The sequence below is a fragment of the Acromyrmex echinatior genome, unplaced genomic scaffold, assembly GCF_024713525.1.
Source record: "Acromyrmex echinatior isolate Ae372 unplaced genomic scaffold, ASM2471352v2 Scaffold40, whole genome shotgun sequence".
Taxonomy (NCBI): Eukaryota; Metazoa; Arthropoda; class Insecta; order Hymenoptera; family Formicidae; genus Acromyrmex; species Acromyrmex echinatior.
The window spans coordinates 30,401-47,390 of NW_028259073.1; the positions used below are offsets into that span (position 1 = coordinate 30,401).

At 32.2% G+C, this 16,990-nt stretch overlaps 1 protein-coding gene across 3 annotated transcripts in view; it reads left to right on the forward strand.

Annotated features, from left to right (window-relative positions):
- The window catches only part of Syt20 (synaptotagmin 20), a 41,986-nt gene that overhangs the window by 11,867 nt on the left and 13,129 nt on the right, over positions 1-16,990 (forward strand). For all 3 annotated transcript variants that reach the window (XR_015548420.1, XM_011059660.2, XM_011059662.2), the window contains 4 exons: positions 2,662-2,750; positions 2,833-2,964; positions 3,121-3,318; positions 9,332-9,484. Coding sequence is in view for 2 of the 3 variants with exons in the window: in XM_011059660.2 (XP_011057962.1) it covers positions 2,662-2,750; positions 2,833-2,964; positions 3,121-3,318; positions 9,332-9,484 (572 nt within the window). In the remaining variant the exon portion in view is untranslated. The remainder of the gene's footprint in view (positions 1-2,661; positions 2,751-2,832; positions 2,965-3,120; positions 3,319-9,331; positions 9,485-16,990) is intronic.

Here is a 16,990-nt window from a genome sequence, read left to right on the forward strand (position 1 = left end):
TTTAATCCAATTTTCGTTTTTAGTCTATTTTCAGAAAAATGTCAACATTCTTTATAAATAATGTTTTCTTCGCATTATAATGGATATTGTAAATTAATTTAATTTAATTATGAGATTAGAAACAATTAAGACCGTTTATGTAAGAACACTTAAATACGAGAAAAGTGCCATTTTCGGTCAAAATTAGATGTTAAACTATGTATTGTTTGAATGAATTTATCTCATTGTCAGAAATATGACTGCATGTCTTTACTTTCGGACTTTCAACACAATTAATCTGAAATATTGGGTCATCTAAAAAGTATCCGCGGTACTTTGTCACTAGATATATCAGATAGACCATCAACACACATCTAGTGACAAAAAACTGCGGATACTTTTTAGATGACCCAATATTAATGATCTTCCGCAAATTGTAATAAGAAACGTGCCTTAAAAACTGTAAAGAATTTATTGTGAAAAGTATTACCTCAGTCAGGGATCTTAGACGATCAGTATTATTGATATGTCGTTTTAATTTTACATATAATATATATTGTACTGTGACATACTGTGGTACATCCTAATAAAGCGATACTGCTCAAGAATCAGATCCCAAGTAATTACATTTATGTTCCATATTAACATTTATGTTCCATAAGATAAGTTATAAGATATCTAAAAGACATCTTTTAAATATCTTATGTCTAAAAGATGTTTAAAAGACGTCTTTTAAATATCTTATACAACATATACGTCATCTGGGATTCAGATCATGGTCAGTATTCTACGTCAATCCGTCAATATTAACTACATACGATCGGTAACATCGTCAGAATTTGTTAATATTAATAGTACTATTGACTATGTAGAATTACCTTAATGGTGCCTTGAGTGATTTCATGGTGAGAACACTTGCACGGAATGCTGTAAGAGATCCGCTGTGGATTCGATTCCTGACCGAGGTAATATTTTTTTGTTCTTTACAGGTTTTAAGATTTCTTATTAAGTTTCTTATTAAAATTTCGAAGGATAATTAATATTTACGATTGAGTGTGTTTAAAGTTCGAAAATAATCGGCGCGTAGTCATATTTCTCAAATATGACATAAATTCATTTAAAGAAAAAAAAAAAAAATATATATATATACATATATACATACATATATTACATGTAAATACATGTAATATATACAGTACTCTCTATAAGTTTGGAAACATCCTACGTTTTATAGGAAAGTCATGACAGCGATCTATACATATTTTTGAAATACTTCGTAAGATGTCTAAATGACGATAAATTTTTATCTAGACCTCTAAATTTATACATATCGAAAATGTTGGACGATCATTCATTTTCACAGCATTAAAACGTTCAAGATTGAATCGCGCTTTGGTCTATTGTTTATATTGTCATTTGTTTTGCAATGTCGTATGTTCATTGTAAGGAAGATCGGGGTCAGTTGACTGTGGAGATAAGTAGAATAATCGAGGCTACATTAAAAACAAAATACGCGTAAACGTGCCTGAGCATGTAGCAGCGACTGCCGCTAAGTCTGCTGTAACATCTTGTTGCGAACACATGATAGAAGTTATGTCATAATTAAAAAAAATCATACATCTAAGTAAATATTTTTATTCTTAAAATTTTTATTTTACAATCGTATATGATTATCTGAGATATTTGATTTCTACTTAGATAGCAAGTGTAGTTCTTACTTAATAAAATCAACAACAGATTTTTTTTGTCTTTATGTGTTTTGTTATCGTTAATGTTTTTAAAAAATAACGGATGGGGATAGTAGACTAACTACAGCATGTTAGTTCCCTCAATCCAATCTCGAAACTAGACTTATTCGACGTGTTTTTGCACGAAATGAACAAATTTTGCAAAAAGAAGCATTGTTTTGCCTCGCGAAGCGAATGTTTGTGTTCAAAATATATTTTTATAAAAGTTTTATTAATATTAATAAAAGATGTAGTTTCAAATACATTAATCTTTCTTTTAATATCTTTTAAATCTAGTCGAATTACCCCGACCCCGGCGCTAGTTGAATCAGATGGAATGCGTTAGAAAAATGCATTTTTTTTTCATATTAGTTATCAATTTCCCCTTATTATTAAAATATTATTAGGTAGTCAAATGTATGTAGTAACTAATGTAGAATTCATTTTTTCGATAAGTCTCTTAATTTTGTCTATAAAAATTCGAAACTGAAAAATGAGTCTATTAGCCCCGGTCTCCCCTATATATTACATGTATTAGTTTAACATCTAACTTAGACTGAAAGTGGCGCTCCTCTCATTAATTTTGATAAAATTTAAATCTAACCATAAATATTTGAAATGTGAAAGTGCCAAAAAATCATAAGAAATTATCTTAAAGTGAAAGATCACCCGAGAAAAAATGTTTTATATATAAAATTATATTAAAATATATAATTTTATATAATTATATTGTACATAGATGGACATATTTTATATATAGTTGTATATAATTATATATATTTATATCTATAATTATATATAAAATATGTCTATTTATATATAAATATATAAAATTATTATACATATATATATAATTTTATATAATTATATATAAAACATTTTTTTCCCGGGCAATGTCTATCATCGATCAGAAATTGATTTTTAGCGAAACAATAAAAAGGAATACGTTATGCAGGTACTATTAGTGAGAATGCAGAATCTCAGAGGAACTCGTTCAATTCTACCACTGCTCAGTATAAAAATATGGACTGTTCTTCTACACTGGTAATTGTGTACAATTAAATTTAACAAGAGCTTCATCATGTCGTACTATTTGGCAATTAATTTATTTTTCTAAAAATTACAGAATTTGATTTATCCAGATAAACAGAAAAATGATAAAAAGATGAAAGAGTTTCCAATCGAATTGACAATGAGCTTGCAATATTTGCCGCCCTGTGATAATATTATCCCCGGAAAGCTCGTTATCGGTATTGAAGTGCGTTATTGGCATCTTATACATGAAGTTATAATGAAGTTTATTAATAATAATATTAAAAATGTTTTATATTGATCCATTATTTACGTCGGTAGTTAAAATAAAATCACATAATAAAAATGAAATTCTATGACATTCTACATTTATCTGTTTTAGGCTCTATGTGGTCTTCCTCCCAAACAATATAACGGTACATTGGAACCTTACGTTGTATTGAATATTATGAAACAATCATGGAGCTACAAAAAGCGGCAAAAATTGCATAGTTTTAGAACAAGGGGCATCAAGCATACCGCCAATCCGATTTACAAAGAGACTTTTGTAATTGCAAACATAAAACCACAGGAAGCTAAGGTAAATTCTTTATTATACAGAATATCACATATTTGAAAAAAAAACCATTATACAGGGTGGGCCATCTATTGGTACGTTTTTAAAAATGCGATCAAATGAGCATACATTGATATTTTTTATTAATTTTTTTTTTGTTGTGAAGCTAAAAGTATCCGCGTCAAGAATGAAAAACGATTTCGTTCATGTGGCTCCCTCTACTAGCCTTACAGTATGCCATTCGGTCACCCCAATTATTAATGACATTTTGGACTACCTCGGCGCCAATTTCACTCAAAACAGTCGTAATATAATGTCATCCACTAATCATCCCTTTCTCACGAACTTTCCTCACCAATTTGCGTATAGCTCCTTCGGTGGGTGCTCTATCACGACCCATATTTCTTTTCAAAATTCGTACAGTTTCGGCGACACAGCACTGACTTTGAAAATAAGTTTTTAAAATTTCAAAACGCTCTTCAAGAGAAAATATGTTGTTTCGTGCCGCGGACGGTATGACTAATAAACTGTCAAAATTTCGGGTCTGTAGCTCGTTCGGTGTTGCCATACGACGAAATTCAAAAACGTACCAATAGATGGCCCACCCTGTATTACTATGTAAATACATATATTACTATGTAAATTAATATTTCTATTAATATAAATTAATTCTACAAGATAAGTTACAAACAAAAAAAAGTAATACTCGTTATCGAAAAAAAAATAACGAAAATGGTAATAAATAACATGTTACTTCACAATGTGAACCTGTATACATATATGTACATTCAGTATCAATTCTTTATTAGCATTATGTAGTCCATTTATTTGGAACTTGTATTTTCTATGAATGTACCTAATCATTCGATATATACATTATAAATTAATATCTCGTGAAGATTTAATAGTACGCGTATTGCTAATTTATTATACAAGATGTTAACGCCAGTATTCATAGTACTTATTTTTAAATAGTCTTAAGTAATGTTTTAAGACAGTGCTCATTTCGGACAGATTCCTGAGGCGACCCCGACACTATCAGCACTAGAGCGTCGCGATACAAAAAGTATGCTAGGAGCATATCTTCCGGCAAATATTAAAATATTTTCTTTCCTACATGATTTTTATTTTAATATTTAAATTTTTTATTATTCACATATTAGGTGCATATTCTACAATAATATAATAAGCAATAATATAGTAAGCAATTATTATAATACTATAATTACGACATAATTACAGTATTATAATAATTGCTTACTATATTATTGTTGTATACTTTTTGTATCGCTCCTGGGGCATGTCACGTGGGCTCGGTCGCCGAGTGGTAGTGGGGATCGCCTCAGGAATTTGCCCGAAATGAGCAACTAATTCCGAGCACTGTTTTAAGATGCTAATACTGCTGAAGTTGACTTAGATCTTAAGACTGTAAGGGAGATCTATATGGCCCGACTATATGGATTGATTGTCAAGAAGTTAATATACAGGGTAATTTAAAAAAAACCTTTGTCCTTAAAGAGTCATATTTCTGATTTAATTCTAAGACGATTTTTTCTTTGCGAAAATTTTGTCTGAAGCTTAGTTTTCAAATTACAAAAAAAAATAGCGTAACATAGGCTGCATAGAGACAGGCAGGAGCGGCACTTATGGTTAAACGCGAGCGCTTTACGCGCGCGTACTGATCGGACGCATTTACACATTAATAAAATCACATTTTTTCTTACTTTTCCCCTCTACTACACTATCTCTTTGTCTTTCACATACTTTAAATATGATAATTTCGTTAAATTATAAATTAGAGCGATGAAATTAAAACGAATATTGAACCCTTTGAGTATCGGATTGTTTTTTAATTACATCGATAAAATTGTTAGAGAAATGTAATAAAAGAGCGAAATTAGATAATAATTACGTGCAATAAACATGTAATCAAAACTATTATTGACATACAAATCAAACAATTATTTCAGTACGCCGAATTCTAGAGAAGAGCGTTTCTTACAATTCGATATACCGAAAACTTATTAGACTTAACTGTATGTCAATAGACGTTACAATACTTGTAGCACGCAATTATTGTTCAATTTTTCACTTTTACAAAAATTTCTCTAACAATTTTATCTATGCTATCGCGCTCCTAGCATTTATTACATACTTATGAGAAGTCTTATGAGAAACGCGATCACACTTCTTAGCAGTCAAAGAGTTGTGAACATGGAGGACAGAGACTAAAGAGACTGAACTTATATGGACGAGGTCATCAAAAAGCGTGTTCAAAAGTGGTCATTTGAATTAGTTCGATCGAGATGTCGCTTTCGTTCCACGACATCATGGTTCTCGCAGTTTGCATGGTAGATCAGACCAATTTTACATAAAGAATGCTTCATTCTTCATGCAGTTTTAATGACAATTTATGTGAATTTACGTCTTGTTGTCATTGTCAAAACATAATGTCAAAGGATGATATCTCTACTCTTAGGTTATGTGTGTTCGATCGTGTATGTGTAAGCGTATGTAAGAGGAGTTTTGCGATTCGAGCGCCATCTACTGAGCATCAATACCAATAGAAACCTGATTTTAATTACTTTTTTCAAACCCTAGTAAGAAGAAATATATTTTTATAAACATGTGAATGCATTCGATCAGTATGCGCCCCGCGCGTAAAACACTCGCGTCTAACTGTGAGCGCCGCTCTTGTCCGTCTCCTCTACACAGCCCGTGACTAATTATTTCTTCTTGTAATTTGAAAACTAAGCTTCAGACAAAATTTTCGCAAAGAAAAAATCATCTTAAAATTAAATCGGGAATATGACACTTTAAGGACAAATGTTTTTTTTAATCACCCTGTATAATCAGTATGTAACATATAATGTGATTCAGAACAAATGTGTTTGTCATTAAAATATCGTGTCATTAAAATTTCCTGACTTAAGTCTAAAACAATTTTTTCCTTATCAAAATTTTATCAAAGCTTAGTATTCAAATTATATAACAAGAAATAGTTAGCGAAGACACGTATAGAAAATAGAAGTAAATTCGTTCTAGTAAGAGTCGAGACGTAAACGGTCCTCTTCATGATTAGTGTCATTATGTTTCAGTTTATTAATGTGAGTGTAATTAATGTTAGTGAATGTAAGTGAATAGAAGAACAATTTTTATTATTAGGTACGGACGATTTTTCGCTTCGATCTGAGTTAATTATCTTAAAATAATTATCGCGTCTAATTTGGCCATATTGATCCCTTTCTTATTTTTCTGAGGACAAGTCATTTATTAAAAGTAAGTCATTAGAGATATAAGTATTCTCATTCGCCATTTTGGTTCTACTTGATCAATAGGTTATAGTACGATTAATGACAAAGGTAAATATTAAGATATGAGTCCGTTCATCTCAAATTTTGATAAAAATATACTGAATCGATGCGGTTTCGCGTAAAAACCTTTGTAGAAAAGTATTACTGAGCACTAGGAATATTTTGAGGCACTACTGTACTATAACACTACAACACTATTGTACTACTACACTACTGTAGTAGTACAAGTGGGAGTGACCCGACTGTGCACATTATCGATCGAACACGGCAGTATTTCCCAATCAGACACAACTCAATTGGACACGGACCCGATCAGATACAGACGCAATCGGACACAGATTCAATTGGACACGGACCCAATCGGGCACGGACTTGATTGGACACACAGCGTTGCATTAGGACACGGACCCGATTACACACGGACCCGATTGCGCACAGATCCGATTTTGCACCGACTCGATTGCCCACCAACCCGATTGCGCACGATCCGATTGCACACAAATTGTTTTCACACTGTCTTCATGGGTTAGAAATATTTCGAGCGAATACTATCTACGCTGCAATTTCTAGGAGAATAGATCCCAAGCGAGTAGGATATGTTATTTATTTTTTCGAGACAGATAATTTGATTGAGTCTGTAACTAGGTCGGTGCGCAATTGGGTCGTTGGGCAATCGGATCGGTGGGCGTGTAATCGAGTCCGTGTCTTAATGCAACGCTGTGTGTCCGATTGAGTCCGTGTCCGATCAGATCCGTGTTCAATCGAATCTGTGTCCGATCGAGTCCATGTTTAATCGGGTCTATGTCCGATTGGAAAATACTGCCATGTCCGATCAATAATGTACACAATCGACCCTCACTCGTAATAATACAGAAGTATTCAGTAAAGCTAAGTAAGTGTTATAGAAAATCTTAGCATTACTCAGCATTACTAAACACTTCTGCACTACTACAGTAGTGTATAATAGTGCTGTAACACAGTAGTGCCTCTAAATACTCCTAGTGCTCAGTAGTACTTTTCTACAAGGGAATAAAGATTTGACTTGGCCACGAACCGAGATATTAGGTAATCCTTAACCTTTGATACACACCTTTGGGTTATTTGTATCCTGCGCATTTCTTTTCTTTGAAATATTAAGAGCACCTGGTCAAATACCGGTTTCTTTTCTATTCCTAAAAAAAATTTGGCATCTAGAAAACAAGTTTTGTAGAACAATTTAATTATACGCTTTATCGCTAAGCGCTACATAAACTTACGATTTAAATACAGCATTAGAGAAATAATAAACAGTAATAAATAAGTATGAAATATGATATTAAAGATTATCTATAATAGAGTTATTCTACGAATTATAATAAATTATAATAACCATATTAATCATGGATTAATTCCTTTTTTTATTCAGTGAGTGGTTTTTTCGTTGAACGCATTCAATGAGCACATTCAGCGGACTTAACAGTTAAATGAGCGCTCGCTGTTATTAGTGTATTCTTTTAGCTCATCCAATCAGAATTTTAGATTTAGAAGAATACATCAATAGCAGCGAACGCTCTCTCAACTGTCTGCTGAATGCGCCCATTGTTTCATAATTTATTACAATTTATTATGATATTATTCAACTTTCTGGTTATGGAAAATAAATCCGTTTTTTGAAAATAAAAAGTATAAAGTAAAGTACAAAAGAGTACAAGTATTTTTTTAAATGATGTACTTATTAAATAAGGCCCACTTATGTGATTATTATTATTATAGTTATTATTATTTGTTTGTTATGAAATTTACGCCAGAGAATAACGATTTTCAATACTGCTATCTTTTAAAAAGCCACAATTGCATTAAAATTGATAGAAATTTTTAAAGATTGAAGAGTTAATCACAAAAAAATTATAATGTTTGAAAGAGTAAGTCCCAAGTATTTCTTTCTTTGATTATTTTTAATTCATTTTAAAACTTTACTGATTGAGAAAGATGTTTACTTTCTTTGTTATTTTTAATTTACTTTTGATTTGAGCTTTATATTCATATGTAATAAGGCCCAATGGCAGAGTTTTTTTTTTCGTTCATTTATACACATATTCATAAATATTCTGTATAAACAATATATTTTATTTTTGGGAGTGAATGAAATGAAAATTTGATTCTCACTTATTTCAATATTTCCATAAATAGAAATTAAAAAAAAATAAAATAAGTTAGGTAAGCCTTATTCGGTTCAGGTATCTTAAAATGTCTGAATGTCTTTTCTTAACACTATGTAGCAACATAGCGTTTCAAAATTTTAAATCAACTTTTTTTTTCTAAAATTGATTATAATTCGAAAACTATTACAATCAGTCCCAGAGTCTCTCCTATTTAAGACAGTCTTAAATACATATATTACATAAGATCCGACTATGAGTACCGACCTGAAAACATCTATGATGGATAGTCAATACCAGTCAATACACGTAAGTTGTATTCCGTACTCTATAATTATGTTTACATGGCTCGATTTACGCCGAAATTATAATATAATATAACATCGATTAGGAAATATTGGCTGAACATAATCATTCCATTCATTTCAGTCGTTCCATTCTTCAGAGGAATAACTATGATTAGCCAGTTTCATAATATCAATGTTATAACTTCGAGCAGTAAATGTAGTTATTAAATAACAATACTTATCGCAGGCGATGGAGCAAAATGCTTCGATTAACTTCTAATAATTATTTTTTTTTCAGGAATGGATATTAGATATCGCTGCGTATGATCATGATAGATATGCAAATCACACAGAATTATGTTCGCTTAAGGTATTGCTAAAAGATATAAAGAAGATATTTTACAGCCCGGAAATTCACATGTTTAATTATAAAATGAAGCCGTCTTATCAGGTGATATATTAATAATATTATACATAAATTAAAAAAATAAGTGATAAATTAAAAATTGTAGTTAATAACAAATACAAATTAAAAAAAAAAGATAATAAATAATAACACAAATTTTTTAACACTTCGAAACAAAAGTTAAAAAAAAAAATAAATGAATCAGTGAGTGCAGAAAGAAACAAGTCCAATTTTGTTCGAAAATAAATTTTTTTTTATTAATCTTAAAATGGATAGGTGTGCTTTTAGTGCAAATTATCCCAAGCTTCTATGGGCCTAAAATTGAAAATGAACACACTTGTAAACAGAAACAGCATTAGTGCAAGACTCGCAAGATTGGGAAAAAATGGAATGCTACTAATCCCATTTAGCTTTTGATGAGATTTCCGAATGATTAATGACTAAACTTAAAGAGCTTAATAATTAGTGTTTTAATAGTGTTTTCGAAAATATGTTGTGTAAATTATCTCATGTTGTTTGAATTTAAAATAAAGAGAAATAATTGTTGCTTAACAATAAATAAACTATCTATAGTATCTAATGTACTATAAAAATTTTTATTTTTTTTGGTACAGAATAGATATTCAAATTAAAAATTTAAGATTTTCATTTAAAAGGTAAGATTCTCCTACAACGCGAAATATTGCAGCAGTATTTCAATAGTGCATTATATTACAAACATTGCATCAATATTGCTGCAATATTAAAATTTTAATATTTTATTGGAAGTATTACAATATTGCAATATAACTAATCTGTGCTTCGCGGATTTTCTTCTGTCTTGGTCCATTCTTGATGTGCCAACGTTTCGTGGGCCTTGCAGTCCACTTCATCAGGGCGAGGAGCAGCCTGATACTGAGCTGTTCCTCCAGGTCCTTCCTTTTTATGTTACGCTACTTGTTGAGGTGGGAGTTTTTTGGTGGTGGAGGGGGGGGGTTAGAGTGATGGGGGAGACAGATAGTGGAATCTTGGTCGGTCTTTGCTGGTCGGGAGGATGGTCTTCCATATCTTACTTATGTTATAGCCATTATCCCTGTTTAGATTGTTAGGGTGTTTTTGTATTTCTATGGCTTCTCTGTATTTTCTTGGGAAGTATGATGTGGTGTTGGTTATCATGGTTGTTTGGTCAAACAGTATTTGATGTCCTGTTTCGACGTTATGTTCTGATAGTGCCGACTGTGTGACGTGTTTCAGTCTGACGTCTCGTTGGTGTTCTTTTATCCGTAGGTTTACCATTCTCCCGGTTTCCCCGATGTATACTTGTCCGCAGGAACACGGTATTCTGTATACTCCTGCGGAACTGAGTGGCGGTCTTGGATCTTCGGGATTTCTTAAGATTTGTCCTATCTTCTAAAGGTCTAAAGGTCTCTCCTAAAAGTCTGCTCTCGGATAAAACGTATAGAAAGCTTGACAAGGATCCAACCAACACAACCACACAGAACACCAGGGAAACACCTTGTGGAAAAAAGCAACATCCCAAATGAAATAAAAAAAACATTAAAACCCACAAACCCTCTCCCACCGAGACTATACGGACTACCAAAAATACAAAAACCCAACGTCCCCCTCAGACCAATTGTTAGCGCCATAAAGTCCCCGACATTTAACCTATCCCGCTTCCTAGCAAAAACACTACAACTTCTGACTGGAAAAACAGAATCACACATAACCAACTCAACGGACGTCATACATAAAATCTAAAAAATCCGACTACAGCCCACAGATCTACTCGTTAGCTTCGACGTAGAATCCCTGTTTACACAGGTCCCAATAAAAGATACGATTAACATAATAAAAACCTCACAAAAAGTCTCCTCCGACCTCATCCCACTAATAGAGCACTGCTTAACGACCACGTACTTCTCCTACGACAACCATTTCTACGAACAAACGTCAGGAGCAGCTATGGGCTCTCCGATTTCTCCTGTAATCGCTAACATCTTCATGAAACACTTCGAGAAAGAGGCTCTCAGGAAAGCACCAAAGAAACCAGAAGTCTGGTTCCGGTACGTAGACGACACATTTGTGATATGGAGACACGGCAGATCTGAACTCCGAAAATTCCTCATCCACCTCAACAAACAACACCCCAATATCTGTTTCACCATAGACATAGAGGAAAACGGGAAACTCCCATTCCTAGATGTGCTAGTGTCAAAGGAGGCCAACGGCACCCTAGGGCATCAAGTGTACAGAAAAACAACACACACGGACAGATACTTACATGCTGAGTCACACCACCACCCAGCACAAAAACAATCAGTAATAAACTCACTGGTACACAGAGCCTTCGCCATCTCCGACAGAGGACATCTACGGACAGAAATAAACCACTTAAAACAGGCCCTACAAAACAACGGACACGACAAAAAAGACATAACCAAAATAATCAACAAACACACAAACAAGACAACGGCTCCGAACACACAAACAGACGACAGGACCCTAACCATTCTCCCTTACGTCAAAGGAACTACAGACCGGATCGGCAGGATATTGAACAAACACAATATCCGAACTATCTACAAACCACCCAAGAAGATAGGACAAATCTTAAGAAACCCCAAAGATCCAAGACCGCCACTCAGTTCCGCAGGAGTATACAGAATACCGTGTTCCTGCGGACAAGTATACATCGGGGAAATCGGGAGAATGGTAAACCTACGGATAAAAGAACACCAACGAGACGTCAGACTGAAACACGTCACACAGTCGGCACTATCAGAACATAACATCGAAACAGGACATCAAATACTGTTTGACCAAGCAACCACGATAACCAACACCACATCATACTTCCCGAGAAAATACAGAGAAGCCATAGAAATACAAAAACACCCTAACAATCTAAACAGGGATAATGGCTATAACATAAGTAAGATATGGAAGACCATCCTCCCGACCAGCAAAGACCAAGATTCCACTATCTGTCTCCCCCATCACTCTAACCCCCCCCCCCCCCTCCACCATCAAAAAACTCCCACCTCAACAAGTAGCGTAACATAAAAAGGAAGGACCTGGAGGAACAGCTCAGTATCAGGCTGCTCCTCGCCCTGATGAAGTGGACTGCAAGGCCCACGAAACGTTGGCACATCAAGAATGGACCAAGACATGGAGAAAACCCGCGAAGCACAGATTAGTTATATAGAAAGCACCCATGGAAGCATCAAGAAGAATATTGCAATATATTGTTGCAGTATTATAATTCAGTAAATAAGTATGCGGTCCCGCCACAAAAGAGATACGCTTCTCATAAGGAGAAAACATCCAGGAGTTCTATAAGGACATAAATCGAGTTAACGAATCTCTGAAGATTCCTTTTTTTGGATGCACTTCTTAGGTCCCTGAATATTTTTTGATCATAACTTTATCGTATGTATTTTAGAATATGATACTAAACAGTAATATGTTAGCAATTAATAAAACTAGAATAATTATTGAAATATTGCATAATGTTACAGCAATATTTCTCTAAATATTGCAGTAATATTTAATTTTTGCGGATGTAGGAATATTGATACAATATTGCAACAATTTTATGAAATATTGCAATCTTTCAAAATAATATTCTTGCAATATTTCGTGCTGTAGGAGTTACAAGAATCAGTAACGTTTAAAAAATGTTATTAAATGTTAAGATAATCCTAAAATATTAAAAATATGATACAGTAGAGAGCGCTTAAGAATCGGTCAAAGTTAGGAGTTAGCTAAATAATATGTATAATATTCTAAATTCATGAATTTAATTAATCTCAAATGTGACTGCGCCGAAACGTTCGGACATTAATAATACAATCAATCTGAGAAGTCTCTGGTCGAGCTGGCTAAGACATTCGCTCCGGAAAATTGAGAGGTTCCAGGTTCGAATCCTGGCTGAGATAATATTTTTCGCAATAAAAGTTTCTCTATTCGCAATTGCGGCGTACAGTCAGTTGAGGTTAATTAAATTCATGAATTTAGAATATTATTCGTAACTTCCAATTTTGACGGATCCATAGACGCTCTTTACTATATTATGTTGTTACATTAACTCGATCGGTTTCTATTTAATTTAAATACGCCGCCTGGTTGCGCGTTCTTTCATATTAGTTATTGCGAAGAATATTTCCGAAGCCTCAGTGATCAAGTTGGCTAAGATACCCGGAAAGTCGAGAGGTCCCAGGTTCGAATTCTGGCTGAGGTAATATTTTTCGCAATAAAAGTTTCTTATTTGAATTAAAGAGAGGGATTAGATATATTCGCAATTGTCCGAACGTTTCAGATCGCGATTATTAGCGTCTCAGATTGATTGTGTTATTAATGTCTGACGTTTCAGCGCACATTTTTTTACATTTGAGATTAATTAAATTCGTGAACTTAGAATATTATATTATTCCAACTTTGACCAATCCATAGGCGCTCTCTACTATATTATGTTGTTAACTCGGTCGATTTATTATATTAAAAATATTTTTAAATATCAATTTTTTAAAATAATTTTATTAATTTTTTTGAAACTAAAATTAAATTGAAATAATAAAAGATACAAGTCAAAGTTCTTTAACGCTAAATTACAATAAAAGACAAATATAAATTTTTTTATTATCATTATATTAATGACATTATATTGGGTGCTCATAAAGATCAAATTGATGTGATTCTTGACATGTTCAACTCTTACCATGACAAAATTAAATTTACCATAGAATATTATGATGATGAGGGCATTAACTTCTTGGACGTGAAATTAATAATAGAAGATGGGAAAATTATTATCATTTTTTAAAAATCAATAAATTCTGACAGGTAACTGACTTAAATTTTAATTTCAACCATCCAACTTATCATAAAAAAGATGTTATCATTGATCAATTTAACAGAATATTATTCTTGTCACATCCAAAATTCCATGAAAGAAATACCAATTAATTGAAACATTAACAGTTATCCATTGGATATAATTTTCACCACCATTAACAACAGAATAAAAACCTTATTCTATCGACTTAATACAAATAAAGTGAATGATGCCAAAAATCATAACTCCACATCCACTATTTCTAACAACGTCTTTTTATCATCCCATATCTTAATAACATCGAAAAAATTCAAGAACATATCTGATAAACTCGGATTAAAAATTGGTTATAAACTGATGAATAAACTCGAATAAATTCATAAAAACAGGAAAAGATCGCTTTAATAAAGAAGGTCACTGCCGTGTATAAAATAAATTGTTTAGATTGTGAATCGTCATATGTTGAGCAAACAAAAAGAAAACTAAAAACTCGGATTAAAGAACATAGAGCTGATTAAAAAATCTTCCGAAGCGATGTCATACCATTAATTTGACCATGAACACAAATTGGATTGAAATAATATCATAATCTTGGATTCTGAACAATCAATATATAAAAGAAGAATCTCGGAAATGATACACATAAAAAGTCAAAAATTGGATTTAAATAAGCAAAGCGACACAGAAAGATTGTTAGATATGTATCTATTGAACAAGGAATCCTTCTTTACTCTCACTCCTTAATTTTTCTATCTTCTATTTTAATAAACCGAAGTACAGACAGATAACTTATAGAAAAACACACGGCTTAGGGCTAAATAATCTCTGTCATACGTTGATGACAATAAAGTATTAACGGTCTTGCAGTGAACATAAGTATGCTTCTAACAAATAGATTTTAATCATGAGTTATAAAGCAGTAATACTAATGTTATCTTATTATTAGAATCTAAGAATTACATGTCCACTCAATCAAGATGTAAGGCCGATTTGCGTTGACATAGTTTCGAATTATAAATGACAAATAATCGAGCCTTGCGTTGAGTTTAGAGTCTCATGAAAAAATTTTTAATAATCTTGTTAACTAAAAACATTAGACAAGTTTTCATGTAATTTGCGTGAATTTAATTATTAATGATTTATTAATTATTTGTAATACGACATATTGAAGATGGTCAGATAGTGACCGAAACGTATATGTTTTATAAGTTTGAAGATTTTGAATTTTAATATATGACATACCGCTTATAACAACTTGCATTGTGGTTTTTATGCTTCTTTTTTCATATTGTTTACAAGTATAAACTACGTTTATTAATTTAACAAATATAAAATTTTATTTTGAAAAGAACAAACGTTTCAACTTTAATTGGATCACTTTCAATGTTAAACGACACATTAAATTTAAATTTGGATAATTATTGAGTTTAACTTCCGCACTTCAAAAATCAATGAAATTAGGCTTATTCGACACGTTTTTGCATGAAATGACAGAATCTGGCAAAAAAAAAAACGTCGCTCTTGTGATCCGAGATATTAAGCGTTAATGTTGATGACTATTGAGATTAGAAAATCTATCACACTAACTTAATATAACGTTATGTATACGTACCAATGCGTACTTTAGTTAATATTTATTCAAATCGCTACTTCACTTCCGATTTTTATGAAATAAGGCTCATTTGACATGTTTTCACTGAAAATGAAAGTCTGCTCTACTCTTGATATATATGAAAAGTTATAAATTCGGGAGGGGGGGGAGAATATTCTAAATAATTACCATTTACTGCTTTAAAAACACATGCAAAAACGTGTCGAATGAGCTTTATTTCATTAAAATCGGAAGTGAGGTAGCAATTCTGAATAAATATTAACTAAATGTTGTATGTATACATAACGCTATATTAAGTCAGTGTGACAGATTTCCCAACCTCAATAGTCATCAATTTTAACGCTTAATATCTTGGATCAGGGTAGAGCGACGCTCCTTTTTTACCAGATTTTTTCGTTTCATGCAGAGGTGGACAGTATTTGGAAAACATGTATTTAAAATATGTATTTAAATACATTTTTGTATTTTCATATTTGAATACTTTTTTTAGAGTATTTTGTATTTTGCATTTAAATACTTTTTTTTTAGTACTTTGTATTTAAATTTGTAAATACTAAATGATGTAAAAATTTTTTTGATTAAAAAAAAAGTCAAAATCGTACTATTATTGACTCAATCTAAAATGCGTTCCATTCCACACATGATATGCATCATTTATCTTTGTTTACATTTGATGGAACAATAACCTCTCTTCTCTCAGGAATGGACAGTATTTGAAATACAGTATGTATTTAAAATACATATTTAAATACATTTTTGTTATTGAGAGTATTTTGTATTTGAATACTTTTTTTAGAGTATTTTGTATTTTAATACATTTTGTTTAGTATTTTGTATTTAAATACAATTTTTTGAGTATTTTGCCCACCCCTAGTTTCATGCAAAAACGCGTCGAAGTTTAATTTCATTGATTTTTGAGGTGCGGGGGTTAAACTGAATAATTATCTAAATTTGTCAGTACCAATAATTAAGAACGGAACGTAGTAACAAATTTTAAAAAGTAATACTCGCTGTTAAACAAACAATTTTGTAGATTTATAGAAGCTCTTACAATCTTCTGTAACTTCTATTGTAGAGATAAAGAGATGTATTCGCCAAAAATTAACGCTGGTTAAAAGTTCTC